Consider the following 16,260-nt stretch of genomic DNA (forward strand, 5'->3'; position numbering starts at 1 on the left):
AATGAGGAAATGTTTACATTTCAACGGAATGATATTTCTTCATTATTGAGCGACCAAACACACTAAGGAATGAAATTCAATTTTAATTCCATTAGACTCCATCATAATCTACGAACCAAACACGACCTTAGAACTAAGCACATACTAAAACTATATTATCAAAACTATAAATTTCCATTACATCATATCAATTAAATTATATATAAAGGGTGATAAAATCAAAAGTAAAAAGACTTTAATAAAATTTAGATATTACAATAGTACATTAAAAATTAATAAAGTACAAGTGCACAATTATACTGTTTTGGTCATTTTCAACATTTCCTTCGTCCCTTCCATTAAAACAAAACAAAATCTGTGTTTTTTAATTTTCTTATATTTTTGACTTCAACAATCTACTTTTGATTATAAAAAACTTAAGGAAAATGATAATGACAATCTTAAAGGTTGTCATTAACAGCTTATTACATGCATAAAGAGTAATACTTTATATAACAATAACCGCCCATGAATTTTTGCAAGCCAAAGTACAAATTTTAATGCATCAAATTAACTAATACTGACAGCCCTAAGGGCTGTCATTAACAAAACTCAAAACTTAATTTATTAATCAAAAACATAGTATACCAGCATCAAATCCTCGAAAAGTAAAATACCAAAGCTTGAAATTTGAAAAATCTTGAGACCCTTAATATGTGGAGGCCTAAAGCGACCGCCTGACCTATATACACTGTGGAGTCGGCCCTGTCCATCTTAATAATTCTCAAATTGTATATAAGATTTTTATGATGTTAATAAAACAATTGGGGTACTATCCTTATCAAAACGAAAAAAAAGTATTGCATGAAATCGATTGTTTCCTATTTATTATTTTAATCATTTTAAATTCATAAGTTTGCCGTCTCTAATATATTTACATATTTAGCTCTAAAATATATACACTGTCTTTTTAAATTAATTATTTTCACATCAATCATATATCATTTGTCGCCACAATTACCATCACCAATAACAACGGCTACATCACCATGCCCACTATCCCCAATACCGATGTCGTCGCCGGTAATCATTATATTTAAAAAGCGTTTAAGATTATGAGTAATAGCCAATTAAGAGGCATTCTCCTGCCATAAAGTGCTCGGGAACGCTTCGGTAAATGCCCTCATCGGCTACCGCGACGTTTGCAACGAAAAATTGCCCTTAAACTATTCGATATCGTGTTTTGTAATGATTGGAGCGGGGGCTTTTCGCCCTTTCACACCTCCACAGTCTAACATGTTACTCCGTATGATTAGTAGTGTCAGGGATAAAAATTTTCTTGTTAGATTACGCCAACCATCTCGTTTTAGCCGCGTGACCCCACCACCCACTACACTAACTATACTGAATCTATCTAACATCCAATCTTAACATATATAAACACCCACCAAATTTACCTTCCTTTTTTTTTTCTTTTATAAATTAAAAAAAAAATAAAAAAATGGCTGCAATGCCTGGAAACAGCAGACGTAATCATTACACTTTATTGAATCAGTTTCCCGACGACGATCACCTCCAGCAACCACCACCGCCGTCTATCTTCTCCGGCACCGGCAGCGGCAGTGGCGGCGGATACGATTCATCTCATTCCGGCGAGAAAAAGCGAAACAACGTCGTTTTCGATTGGGATTTAATGAATATGAATCCAACAACAAGCGATCAACGGAATCAACAGAATCGTCAATCGCCTTTTCCGGCGTCGATTGGTGGATTACAGCGGCAGTCAAGTGGTAGTAGCTTCGGCGAGAGTTCGATTTCCGGCGATTACTTCGTTCCGTCTTTATCGGCGGCTGTGAATAGTGGCGGTGATCCCGATGCTGAAGTTTTGCGGCTGAAGTCGTTGGAAGGCGGCGGAGGAGGCGGATCGTATTCGTCGAAAAGCTGGGCGCAACAAACGGAGGAAAGCTATCAGTTGCAATTGGCGTTGGCGTTACGTCTTTCGTCGGAAGCTATGTGTGTGGATGATCCGAATTTGTTGGATCCGGTGACGGATGAAACCGCAGGGAGTAGGTCCTCTGGCTCTTCCACGGTTTCTGCAGAAGGTTTATCGCATCGGTTTTGGGTATGTGTAATGTGTATTTGTGATTGTTATTAGTATTTTTGGTTGTATTATATCTAGTTTACATTGAATTAGAATAAACAAGACTATACCAACCATTAGGCCACCACATTGGAGTTAAACGATATACGTATCTTGATTTATCGGCTTCAAACATAATGCTATGCTTTTGGCGTAACTCTGTGCTTCAGATTTGGAGCTACTGTCTTGTTCAAACTTGCAGCCTTGATTTCATTCATCATAAATGTCCCCATAGAATGGATTAGCTTACATCTTATGTTCACTCCTGTTTTCCGTGCATCAAATGAGATAAATGCTTCCTACTTAACTCATTACTGACATCCTCACATCCGTACTTTCTTTTCATGAGCACATAAGTTAGGCACACTTATTCATATTCAGGAAGAACACTTATTCAACGTGGTCTTCACCTTACTCTTCTTTCTTATTTTATGGGTACTCTATCGAGATATCATGTGACCTATCCTTGGTCTATATTTCTGATAGTAATAATCCTACCTTTTGACATGGCTTAGATACTTTCCTGATCCTGTAATACTAGTTACATTGTCATTAATCCTTAGAATGTGCTAGCAGGAAGACATATTATGTGGCCAATGGGTTGGTGGCCCATTGGTAAGGTCTTAGACCTTGGGGAAATCCACCAGGGTTCAAATCCCACTCCCTACATTTGTAGGAGTGGATTATTGAGGGGGGTTCGAGAATCCCGATTTTCATCCCGGGCATGCATGGTTCAAGCTCCGCATACTGCTCAATTGAATGTCATTGTGGTGTCTCGAATGCTAACTACTAACTACTAACACGCTGTTCGGAAAAAAAGTTATGTGTATGTGGTTTGTAACCTGTAAGATATACGAAGTACAAAAAATTGATCTCAAGAAAGCTTTATGCCTGTATGGAAATATAAATGTCTTTTTTTGCATTACTGCCTATACGTTGTCCCCAAACTTATTGTGCTATGTGCATGAATATTGATGCATAAATTTACTTACTTTCTTTGAAAAGCTTGTCAAAATGTAGATTTTCTGCATAAGATACGCAAATGGGAAGTTCAAGTATATATAAAGGGCATCTCCAATGGTGGTTGATAAAAAGCATTTTTTTGGGAAAAAAAGTCTTTACAATAGGTTGATATCATTGGGTTAAAAGACTTATTTGATGAATAGGTTGAGGTTCCTCAACCTTTTGACAAAAAACTTTTTTCCAAATCTATATGAATTTAATTAAAAAAATTGCTTTATAAATAGCTTTTCATCGGAAGTAATGACTTTTTAATGGGTTGAAGTTAATGGAATAATGAGGTGTCAAAATAAAAAGCTTTTAAAGACTTATTATCATTGTAGATGTTAAGCTTAAATTATCTGTCTTTATATATTCCAACTCTAAAGGTCATGTTGTATCAGGCGAATGGCTGTTTGTCATACTTCGACAAAGTCCCTGATGGGTTTTACTTAATATATGGGATGGATCCTTATGTATGGATGATGTGCTGTGATCTACAAGAGAGTGGACGAATTCCATCACTCGAGTTGCTGAAGGCCATTGATACTGGCAGTGAATCTTCAATTGAAGTGATTTTAATTGATCGACGTAGCGATCCCAGCCTCAGGGAGCTACAGAACCGGATTCATGGTATCTCATGTAATAGCATAACCACATTAGAAGTTGTTGATCAATTGGCAAAGCTTGTCTGCAATCGAATGGGGTGAGAATATAGCTATCTTCTTTTTGTAACTGTTGTAAAAGGAAAAAATACACCTAGACTTCTAGAGGCCTGTCCTGGAATGGAATGGGATGGAATAGAAAAAACAGGAAGAGCTATCGGGCCGGTTTGGAGGGATAAGCTGTGGCTATTTCGACCCATTTATGTATGAATGGATCGATCTAGGTTATGTTAAACAGTCAAATGAAACATAAGTAACTAACTAATACTATCAAATAGGCTGAAAGTATCCATAGAGTTCTTTTCATAGATTAAGGGTCTATATCTATTTACTCAAAAAGTTGGAATAATATTGAAGAATATAACTCCTGTAAACATATTTGAGACACTGGTCATTTAGAAAAGATGTAGAATTTTTGGACTAAAAGTGTGTTGGAGTCGATGCAACCTGGCCCAACCTTTTTTGGTCACATACAAAAATGTCCTTTTTTGACCTATGACCCAACCCACCAATTTTGTTATCTCTATTATTAATTGTTATTATATAACTACTGTTATTATTCTTAATTCTTATAATAATATTTCACATGATTTAATCTTTTTGTTCTCTTTAGTGGTGCAACTTTAACCGGAGAAGAGGACTTGGTATCAATGTGGAAAGAGTGTAGTGAGGATCTCAAGGATTGTCTAGGATCTGTTGTACTTCCAATGGGTAGCCTGTCTGTTGGTCTTTGCAGACATCGGGCGCTGCTATTTAAAGTACGTTGTAGATTGATTTCTTGTATCCCTACCGTTGGTACTGTACCTGACTTCCTTTTGTGAATTTTAAGTTGCTTTTATAGTGTTTTGATATATTATGGCTTTGGAATTCTTCTAAAGGATACCAGAGTGGGGATTTCTTTGCAATTGAATTTTAACCAGGACAAAAATCTAAAGCACAACTAAATCTGAGATTTTAATACAATCACTTCACATGTTTTATGTATCATGACTTTTAACAGATTTTAGCCGACACAATTGATCTACCATGTCGAATAGCCAAGGGTTGCAAATATTGTAAAAGAGACGATGCTTCATCTTGCCTTGTCCGTTTCGGTGTTGACAAGTAAGTCTTGATAGCTTCAAGCAAGCTTATTACCTAATTTTCTGCTTGCTACTTTCATAGATAGCCACAATAGTTAAGATTTGGAAGTTGTTGGCCTATTAAATTCAAGAAATGACGATGGTGTAATGGAATTTATCGTAAGATGTTGGCACAGGGTTATATTATCATATTAATATCCTTTTTTGCTATCCCATAATGGTTTCTTTTCTTGGCATATAATACAAACTCATCCCATAATAGGCTCGTATCATGTCATAAGCCAGGTGTAGAACTCACTCCCAAAACCTAGCTCAAAGGAGGAGGGGACACCTAGGCTTATAAACCACCAACCAATCCCATACTTGGCCGACGTGGGATCATATCAATACCCCACCCTTTGAACGTTGGTCACGGCTATGTTGGTCACGGTTGGCACCCTTCTCCTTGGGTCCAAGCCACCACTCCATAGGCCACCACTTCGAGCGTTGGAACCTCGAAAGGTAGGGCTGGCTCTGATACCAATTGATACGAACCCATCCCATAATAGGCTCGTATCGTGCCATAAGCTAGGTGTATAACTCACGCCCAAAAGCTAGCTCAAAGGAGGAGGGGGCACCTAGGCTTATAAACCACCAACCAATCCCATACTTGGCCGATGTGTGATCGTATCAGCATACTCATGAATCAGCATCCTTTTAACTATCCTCGGTCTCCAGTGACCCTGTTTCTGTTAGTGAATACAAAATGAATATGTTCTTGGGACTTATAACTTCAAGAAACTTGCCTTTTTTTTTACTGACCGGTGAATATATGCTGGAATTCAGTTTTGACTCATAGACTTGTTATGTTTGGTGGAAACGAAAGCATAAATTAACAGTGATTTATGTTTTTCCGCATACTCGTACATAAGTGCATGAGCAATCTTCATGTTTGCTGCATGTTTTAACTTTTAACAATGCCACGACCTTCACAAGTTTTTTGGATGGTGTTTAGTCGAGTAAGGGTAAATGGCATATTATTTCTGAGTTGCAGTTTTGAATATCAGCATGATAGAATTTTTGGTTGGAAATGTCTGGCTCATCTACATCATTCTTCCTTTCCTTCCTTGATTAAAAGTTATTTTGAAAAAACAAAACTATGCGGATATATTGTCACATCAGGGTTTTGCCAAGGAGCCCATTAAAAACCAATCACACAGACAGCTATTCAGTGTGATTAAATGAACTCTCTTACGCACTCGTATTTCTGATCTGAACAGATGAAGTTTAATTATAATGCAGGGAGCTTTTTGTTGATTTGATTGGGAATCCAGGATGCCTCTGTGAGCCTGATTCGCTACTAAATGGTCCATCTACGATATCAATTTCATCCCCATTGCGCTTTCCTCGTTTTAGACAAGTTGAACCCATGGTTGATTTCAGGTTACTGGCTAAACAGTACTTTGCTGATTGTGACTCTTTGAATCTTGTATTTGAAGATCCATCTAGTGGTAAGTTTCATAAAGCAGTTGCATGAATTGATTTTTGAAGTAAGGTTCTTGTGATGTGAAGATTCTTTTATAGTGTTGTGCATGCAATGTAGCCTTTGTTTACCATAATATCTGAAAAATGTGACTTCATGAATATGATTAGTTTAGTGTCTTTTTGGGTCTCTCTGAATCTGCATGCTGTCATGTATTTCACAAAAGGACATCGTCTTGGGAGATGTACTTGACATAGATCACTTCATTCACTGAACTCATGATTGCATAGAGTAACTTCAAATGCAATTGAGTAAAATGCAATCCTTTATTATGATTGCTTTTGCAAGTGTTTCTATTCTAAATGTGCTTTGATTTTGAATTTTTGGTTGTGTTCAAACAAAGAGTAGTTGGTGTAAGGAAATGCATGTACTCAAGATTATTATCATTGATAAATGATGTATGTATCTTTGTATATGTTGAGACTAGGTATAATTGTTCAGGCAGACATCCATCCACTGGCTTGGCTTTTGATTTATTGGTGGCTAGCATACTTTTTGGTTGTCTAAAGTTATCCGCATCCACCTAAACATGTAGTATTCATAATGGCAATAAGATAATACTAGGTAGATATGAGGTTAGATCATGTTACAAGTATAGTAAGTATCATGAATGTGGTCTCTTTCTCATAAGTTTTGATGAATATGGTCTCTCCTTCGTGTGGTTTGCTTCGCCTGAAATCCCCTTTTGTTTCTCTTTCTTCACTTTAACTGTCTTACCTTTGCACTAGTTTTTGATACATGCTATTTAAACTAGTGTCACCTTTTAAATGGAAGGTCATTTTGCGATTTTGAAATGGATGCAAGTTCATATCTTCATTTGGAGACTTCAATAGTCACACCTTTGATGTGGTACAAAATTTGTCTTGACAAGAGTGTCTCTAGTCACTTTCCCATTAGTGTTTCTTCATAAATTTGGGTCATTTTGCAATCAATCAGGTTATTATAGTTCCTGATGGTATGACTGCAGGTGATGGAGATACTGTGGATGTCGTTTATTCTAAGCAGTCCGATAAAAATCTTCTTGATATGAATATTGCTGTACGTAGTCCAAGTAACAGCAATGAAGGTTCTCGTTTACCCCCTTCCAAAGCTGTGCGCCCCAAAGGTCATGATAGAAGTTCACAGATTCCCAAGGCATATGCTCAGAATATCGTAAACACAACTAAAATGGTTAACGACGTGCCTTTGCAACATATGCCCCAATCCGGACATAGAGATTCCCAATCATATGCCTTATCTAACGCCAGAATGGAGGCGACTAGTAATCAAAGGTTTGAAGGGGGTCAACCACATAAGGCGAGTGGAGATTATACCCTTGATTTTGAAGATTTAGACATTCCATGGAGTGACCTAGCTTTAAAAGAGAGAATTGGAGCAGGTAACTAGTTTTCTTTGATTTAGAAATGAATCCAGGCGGCAAAAGTAGGAGGTATACAAGTTTTCATCTGGTGGACTGCGATTGACCAACTAAAAAAAATAATGGATAGAGAACTAGACCGATCTAAAAAGATGTGGTTTGCGTTTAAAACCTGTTTGGTTTCAAAGCGGACCAAGTACAAACTTGGGTTTTGTAGGGTTAACAATAGTACAATACAGATATTAAATTGTCATTGAAGTTTGAAAAACAACAAAAAAAATATGATGAAAGACACCCTTGTTTGGAAATATGTGGGACCGAAAACTGTTTGGTTATTATTAAATCTCAGAACCTAGGACCTAACTAGATTTAGCCGTTATCTGTCTGTTCTGGTCTTCTGTTTTGTTCGTTAGAACTGATATTTAGACACCCTTTCTGGTCGTCTGTTAGAAAGTGTGTTTACTTTAGTCACTCTGCATTTTACAGGTTCTTTTGGTGTTGTTCATCGTGCTGATTGGAATAGCTCTGTAAGTAATACACCCTTTGCTTGTTTTATATATGCTATATGTTGAATATGTTTTGCAGTAGGCACATGCGTTTTTAGTTATTTGCGTTTCCTTTGTGGCTGAAAGAGCACACTTTTATGTATCTTGATGTTGGTGCGTATCAAAGGTTGTAGTTTAGGTGTATTTCGAAGGTCTAAGAATGTGTGTTTTGAAAGTGACAATTTGATTTTTATTAATGAGAATCAGACAACCATAGAACAGGCTGTACACAATGTTTAAAGGTTTTTTTGCTGTTGGAAGTTGTAAGATTAGATAGGTAACTTGGTCTACGCTTTGATAGGTCGGTTTGCTGCGATTGGTATGAAATATATTGATTGGCTCCTATATGAATAAAGTATTATAGGCAGAATATGTTTTTTAACCACTGAAAACTAATTATTACACCCGGGTTGCAATAATTAAATAAACAGCTACAAAACACACATCGTATATAGTTCCACATTAAGTGTTCCTGGTTTAAGAAGGGGGTTGCTATTAAGACATGGCAGGCTGTTTTTGGTAATAGTGTATGTCAGGTTAAATTTTTATCTAATATCTTACGAAGTCCATTACTTTCAGGATGTTGCCGTGAAAATCCTTTTAGAACAAGATTTTCATCCAGAGAGGTTAAATGAGTTCTTGCAGGAGGTATGCCCTAGGTTTTTTTGGCTGATTTGTGATTTGGATATAAGGGCGAACAACTAAGGCTTTTTCTAGTATGTTCTCTAGTAATTGTAACCTTGTCATCCACTATTTCTGTTAGGTTGCAATCATGAGACGCCTACGGCATCCAAATATTGTACTTTTTATGGGTGCTGTGACTCAGCCCCCGAACCTGTCAATAGTCACAGAATATTTGTCAAGGTTTAGTGGCTCTACGATTTCTAATACAACAATTATCAGAGTTAGCTGTCATCATGTGTGGCAAGTATCTAAGATTTGTTTTTTGAAGTACAGAGGGAGTTTGTATCGATTATTGCACAAACCTGGTGCGAAAGAAGCATTGGATGAACGGCGACGACTGAGTATGGCGTATGATGTGGTATCTTCCTCAACCCTTTCTATTATAGATTTTCTCAAACCTGTTTTCCTCCCCTCAGATGGCAAAAGAAACTGCGGACGCTCGACACAGTAGTTATTGTATCATACGAGTATAATCCTTAAGTATAATCCATATATTGGAACCTATGAAGGTTCCTTAATCAATAAGTATAATCTGTCATGCCTGTGATACCTATTAATTTAGTTCTTATAATCAGTTGAATATCTATGCCTACAAGCGAAATATATATTATATAAATAGGTACTTAAAATCAGTTTGGCACTTAAATGGACCTATTATAGGATGATATTCATTTTATTTCGTTTAGGAAAGCTGATTGATAAATTTTCTTTTGTAAGTGTTATTAATATATAATTTTTAGAAGTTCCTAGTTTGGTATAACATGTGCTGAACATTTATGGGAGAAACAACAATACCCAATTCCACATGTATGCAAGGAGGTAATATGTAGACAGATTATACAAATTTTATAAATAAGTAATTATAACTATTGGAGTTATATATGGCCAATGGGATCAATATGGTAATTCAAAAAAAATGTGAAAATGGTATATATAAGTAATTCTAACTATTGGAGTTATATCTAAAATATAATATTATTATGAGAATATTACATTTCATTTATGTTCATTCTGTATTACAAGAATAATCTCTTCCAGTTTATATATAACTCCAATTATATACAGTGTTATCATAAGTATACATTTCAATCATAAATTTTGAAAACTTTTGGTCTGTATGGTTACTTGCAGATGGCCTAAGTAAACCCAAGTCATTTTGTATCAACAACTCTGTATTTCTACTATCAATATATCAATATCAGTGGCTTTATTTTTTTGTGTGGTATAGGCAAAAGGGATGAATTACCTCCACAGACGCAATCCTCCTATTGTTCACAGGGATTTAAAATCACCCAATCTTTTAGTGGACAGAAAATACACTGTTAAGGTATAATATAGAACTGTGCATATGCATATTGTTTACGTTGTTTTCCTAAAAACTTGGAAACGAAAAGTGAATTGTCTGGAGTCCATTTCATATGCGTATTTTTTAACACTTGACCAATTTTTCAATCCATCTTTTTTGTAATCATTACAATTATTCAGATAAAGTAGGTCATCACATCACTCTTTCCCCTGTTCAGGTCTGTGATTTTGGGTTGTCAAGGTTAAAAGCAAATACGTTTCTTTCATCCAAGACTGCAGCAGGAACAGTGAGTTTCCTTTTCATTAAACTCTATCTTATTCAAGCATCTTTAACCTAGTGTGATTTTTCAATGTGATTTTATAAACTTGGCTGGTTTGTGTATAAAAACAGCCTGAGTGGATGGCACCCGAAGTTCTTCGTGATGAACCTTCAAATGAGAAATCAGATGTGTACAGTTTTGGGGTAATTTTATGGGAGCTTGCTACTTTGCAGCAACCTTGGGGTAATCTAAATCCTGCACAGGTTTGTACCAGACATTCATACTTTTGTTTAGAGGTGGTAATGGCGACCCAATGACTTACTAATGGGTTTGGCTTAGGCCGTGATGTGTCACAAATGGGTCCAATTGGTTGAATAAATCACTTTAGTCACATTTTTTACATGTTGGAAAAGTATGAAGAATGGGAGGTAAAAATGATGGTTTAGACAATGCATATGTAGAAAGCCCTTTTTCTGCTGTTTGCTCATTCCAATATGTAAGATAAACACTATAAACAGGTTGAAAGAGTGCTGAAGTCTATTTTTAATCATACAAACTCTTCAAGTTGCGATTTAGGAGGTCGTATGCAGTCAAGTTACATTTTTGTTTGAGTCATTCGATTCATTTCCTTATTAGCTATGTTTGATATGTTCTTTCCAATTTTTGGAACTGCTAACTATCACTTTAGTTTATGAATACATCTGAAACACAAGAGTTCGAAAGTATTATCGCGGTTAATTAAAACCCTCTGTACATCTGGCTCTTAAAGCATTCTCCTATGTTCATGGTGGTCTCAAAGTGACCAAAGAGCCGATTAAAGTTTGAACCACATGCCAGGCGGCATTTTGGCTGAGTTGGCCATCGTAAACAAAGAAATAGAAAACAGTTGAAAGTCTAGTTACACAGTGCAACATGTAGGCTTGATTCCAGAAGGCTTGATCTGGAACAATTAATAGTGGAAAAATGAGTGCGGTGGGAGCAACTTAGTTAGCCGGCCAATATGGATATTTGTCTTACTGTGGTTGGTGTAATGTACTGGGAGGCTACTCAGTTAATTTTTATTTTTTACATATCTATTATTCTAATTATAAAAGACACCCAGATATATGTGTGTGCGCGCGTGCGCGTGTGCGTGTGTGTATATGTTTTCATTTCTATTAAATGTATTCTAGAATATGCCAGATTTTTTTAAATTGACAAAATTTCTTTCCTGTTAATAGTTTTTAGTAAAAGTTAGAATTCAGACATATAATACCCACTATGCCCCTCTTTGAATTGTAAATGCAAAAGTTTCCATCTCTTGAAGGGTATAATAGGTGTTGCCCATTCAATTATAATTTGTATTACTCCAATTTTGTAAGAAGATGGTCATTTTTTTCGATTTATAAATTTTTGGCATGTTTTAGTTGTAATTGGTAGAAATGAAAAGAAATACATATTTGAGAGTTCTATATGAAATTTATAATAGATTACCTTATGAAAACAGTCTATAGTTGATTGGCCTCCAAATACATTATACCTTTATTTGATATATATTCTTATGAGTTATTAGTATATTCAATACGATTCAAGAATCAACTGCCCAGGGTTTTCAAGATGGTTATCATCTTTGAGTTAAAATTTGAAGGTCTATGGTTCCAACATTGGTAAGTGTAGAAACGCGAGCTTTACCTGGTTTGTGTTCTTGTGGCGATTGACTCGGACCTTATGGATTAGTCCTCCAAACGATGTCCCTTTAGTTTTTAAAAGTGCAGAGTCAATCCTTACTTTTGGAAGTGTGCCATAGATAGTCCAAATTATGGATTATCCATCTTACTACTTTTAAGAGAGTGGATCCTTTGCATTACAACTATCAAAAGTATGGCCCGTTTGTGTGATTAGAAAGTTATAGGTTGAAGCCCTGAATTTTGTATAAATCATAGGGACCATTTGGGCAATATAGTCTTATATTAATAATCTAACTTTTCTGATAGAACGATTTGTGAGGTTGTAAGCATCATATTACACTTTGGGCAACTTCATAAGCATTTGACTCATTAGAATATAACCCAAACAAGCCCCTTTGAGATACTGGTGGGAATCATTTTTAAAACTACATGCGAAAGAGAACGACAAGCATTGTATCCTTGCAGAAGCTAAATTTCTAAAGTTTAACTTTAGAGCACATCTCTTTTCAGGTGGTGGCAGCTGTAGGCTTTAAATGCAAAAGGCTTGAGATTCCTCGTGATGTAAATCCTCAAGTAGCGGCACTAATTGAAGCTTGTTGGGCTAAGTGAGTTTAATCATTGAATCATTTCCATCTTTTGATGCTATACGTTGTTAGCTACTATTGATTATAATATGATTCTGCAGTGAGCCATGGAAACGCCCTTCATTCTCAGCCATCATGGACACATTGAGACCGTTAACAAAACCTCCTACTCCACAAACAAGTCAAACAGACGTTTTATTACTTACATGAAGATATGTAAAGCACAACCCAGGTTTCACAACTCATACGAGGCTCATTGACAACGTAACTTCTCATCAATCATTTCACATTTTTATCAAATATTAAGGTGACAAAAGGGAGGGGTTGGGTGACGGGTCAAAGCGAGTAAGTTTTGATATTGATTGAATTGGGCTTAACCTTCGTTTTATGGTTGCAAATAGTTGGTGTGTTAAGTTTGCTCAATTGCATAATATTGCAATTATAATCTTCCCTTCTTTTATCACAAAAATCTATTTACGTGTATGTATGCAATAATGCATTGAACACTATGACCAACTTTTGATCTATTCCACCCAATAGATTGATTGTCTAATGATAACGATGCTATTATGCTTTTGGCCAACATGTCTGTTGAATAATGGTGGCAAAGTGGCCGGTTGGTATCAGGTCAAAAACACAGTTTTTTGTAGTGATTGGTGCTGACTGTCAACACTTTTTGCCCCTATTCGATAGTTAATTAATGCCAAATGTGATTTAAAAAACTAAGTTATTTCCAGAATAATATAAATGTTATATACCAAGATTTAGGGAAGTGCTAAAATGACGTATTCGGTTGGGTGACTTTAGGCGTGTTTCTTTTTGAGCTGTGTTTTTCCGTTTGACCTGAGTTAGAAAACCGTAAACAAAGATGGTGTTATTCTTAAGTAAGTGGGTTAAAGTTACTGCATGAGTTAACCTTAATCTCATGCTTGTATGGTTTATGATTTCGAAACATCTATTGCACTTGCATTCTTGTTTTCGCTTATATCATAAAATTCTGATGTCTTTTACATGATCTCTTGCAGGCTGATTTCTGTACATATGTATTCTGTTTTCATATTAATGATGCCGGAATTTTCATTTATTTGGAACCCGAGAAAGACACTCGGTTTCTCTACAGGAGGAGAAATCAAGTCCTGTTAAGAAGATGTACAATCTGTTTGGTCATAATTTTGTATTGTTTGTTGTAATGAAATAACCACAGCTTATAGGAATGCCATTACATACAGTATTGACTGCAAGGTGGTTTTTTAAATTAATGATTAATGAAGGCAGTATAACTAAATAACCTGTAGATATGGCAGAATTTTTCAAAATTGCGGTTACTGCCGCAGTTGTCCATTAACCAGATCATTCACCGTGAATTGTCAGCACCTTGTGATCTAATTGATTAAAAAGTTTAAATAAAAATGCATTACATCAAGTAGCAAAGTGTTAGCCTTAGGTATACAAATGAATGTGGTGATAGACAAAGTTGTTTCATAAGGGGGGAGGGAGCTGAGGGTTCATTTCTTCATCTCCCTTTAATTATTCAATCAAATTACTATCTTATTTCAACTCTCTAACTTTTTTTCTTTACCTTTTTTTAGCGGCAACTGAAACTCTCAACCTTATCTTCACATTTTAATAATTTATCCTTAACATTATAAACTTTACATAATTAACCCTTTTAATTATAACTAACCAAATATATAAAGAAAGCACATACATTTCATTTAGTGATTAAAAATTTAAAGATACAAAACATAAAATAAAATAAAAATACATACATTTTATTACAAATAAAAAAAACTACAAAAATAAATCGGCAATCGGTGTTGGTTAAGCCATCGGGTCGTCAAGATGGGATAAATTTAATCTCCCAACGTGCTCTGTAAGATCATATCGAAGACGATGTTGAACATCTTCTTCTTCCATCTCATCCACTGCATCGTGGTTATAAACCACTTGAACTCCTGTATCCACAATACGAATTGGTGATATTGCCCTTCCATCATCCTTTATAATCATGTTGTGCAATATAATACACGCGTACACGATGTTAGTAATCTTGTCGACCGTCATCGCTCGCATTGGCCGACTCAAAATCCCCCATTTTCTTTTCAAAACGCCAAAAGCTCGCTTTACATCCTTTCTTGCCGATTCTCGAACTTTATTAAACTTCTTGTCATTTGTTTCACTCGGATATAGCATTGCCTTGACATGAGTCGCCCGCCTAGGATATATTCCATCGGTAAGATAGTATCTCCGTTTGTAACGACGACCGTTTACGGTAAAAGACGAGTCAGAAGTCGTCGAATTTCGCTCCCTCATATACAATGTCGATTGATTCAAGACATTGATATCGTTGAGCGACCCTGGAGGACCAAAAAAAGCATACCAAATCCACAAGTCTTGTGAAGCAATGTCTTCAAGCGTAACCGTGGGGTATGGATGATCACCTTTCTTGTATTGTCCCTTCAACGCTTTAGGACAATTTCTCCAAACAAAATGCGTACAATCAAGACTTCCTATCATTCCCAGAATCTTGTGTCTCCGTTCATGAGCTTCGTACAACCGGGCAACATCATGACTAGTCTGCCTACGTAAGTACTCGTCACGATATAACTCGATGACCGCGCTGCAAAAATGATCAAGGCTTTCGCGAGAAGTTATTGCTGCCATGCACAAGTAGTCATCAAAGTTATCTGGAGGGTTGCCCGATCCGAGCTGTTCCACCACGGATGTGCATTTTTGTATGGCAGTTAAACTCTTCCTCCCCGATCGATCTACACGCTCTTGAAAGTAAACGAAACGTTGCTCAATATCACTAACAATCTTTAAAAACAACCTTTGACTTATTCGAAATCTTTCACGAAACCAGACCGGGCCAAACTTTGGGTTTTCAACAAAGTAGTCACGCATAAGCGTTTCGTGAGCTCGTTCCCGAAACCGCTGGATGTAGGCGCGGGTTTCGGTTGAGCTTGCCGTGTCGTCCTCAACCACGTCAAGAACACTTTGCACAAAAGGTAGGCTACTACCCGTGGATAAATTCAGAAACGACAAAGGAATTGAAAATTCCAAAGCTGAAGAAATCTCTTCGGATGACGATGATGATGAAGATAATGAATCCATACGATGAAAATATGTTAATATTTGTGTTTGAATTGAGAAATATAGAGTAAAATGGTGTTTGGTTGTGTTTTTGGTAGAATAGGTTCGGCTATATATATAGAAATTCAAAAAAAAAAAAAAATTCTCAGGCTCGTCATTTTACCCCCCTGGAGGGTCCAAATCTACACCATTTGAAAATGTTTCATTTCGCCCCCTGCCGCCTAAACTTTGTCTTCAACCCTCCGCGAGCTAGAGGCTCGCTCCGCCATTTCACACCCCAGCTTGCGATGGTGGCATCCATTACTCCCTGAACTCGCTCCATCCCTTTTGAACTCGCCGACCAACTCACGATCGACTCCTTCCCCCTTATTGTGTTGT

The 16,260-nt window shown here is 36.5% G+C and overlaps 2 protein-coding genes across 2 annotated transcripts; one reads left to right on the forward strand and one right to left on the reverse strand.

Moving 5' to 3' along the window:
• The first annotated feature begins 1,450 nt into the window (after window positions 1–1,450).
• LOC122603082 (serine/threonine-protein kinase CTR1-like) lies at window positions 1,451–14,074 on the forward strand. Its single transcript, XM_043775693.1, has 16 exons — window positions 1,451–2,101; window positions 3,523–3,824; window positions 4,397–4,541; window positions 4,784–4,887; window positions 6,147–6,355; window positions 7,355–7,765; window positions 8,231–8,271; window positions 8,869–8,937; window positions 9,053–9,153; window positions 9,247–9,331; window positions 10,202–10,300; window positions 10,497–10,565; window positions 10,670–10,801; window positions 12,716–12,810; window positions 12,891–13,053; window positions 13,815–14,074. The coding sequence occupies exons 1-15, from the start codon at window positions 1,481–1,483 to the stop codon at window positions 12,997–12,999; spliced, it is 2,592 nt and encodes an 863-aa protein (XP_043631628.1). The 5' UTR covers window positions 1,451–1,480; the 3' UTR covers window positions 13,000–13,053; window positions 13,815–14,074.
• Window positions 14,075–14,610: 536 nt separating this feature from the next.
• LOC122604234 (protein ANTAGONIST OF LIKE HETEROCHROMATIN PROTEIN 1-like) lies at window positions 14,611–15,903 on the reverse strand. Its single transcript, XM_043777125.1, has one exon. It carries the CDS (start codon window positions 15,901–15,903, stop codon window positions 14,611–14,613), a length of 1,293 nt encoding a protein of 430 aa, XP_043633060.1.
• Between the last annotated feature and the right edge of the window lie 357 nt (window positions 15,904–16,260).

Source organism: Erigeron canadensis, chromosome 6, assembly GCF_010389155.1.
Source record: "Erigeron canadensis isolate Cc75 chromosome 6, C_canadensis_v1, whole genome shotgun sequence".
Taxonomy (NCBI): Eukaryota; Viridiplantae; Streptophyta; class Magnoliopsida; order Asterales; family Asteraceae; genus Erigeron; species Erigeron canadensis.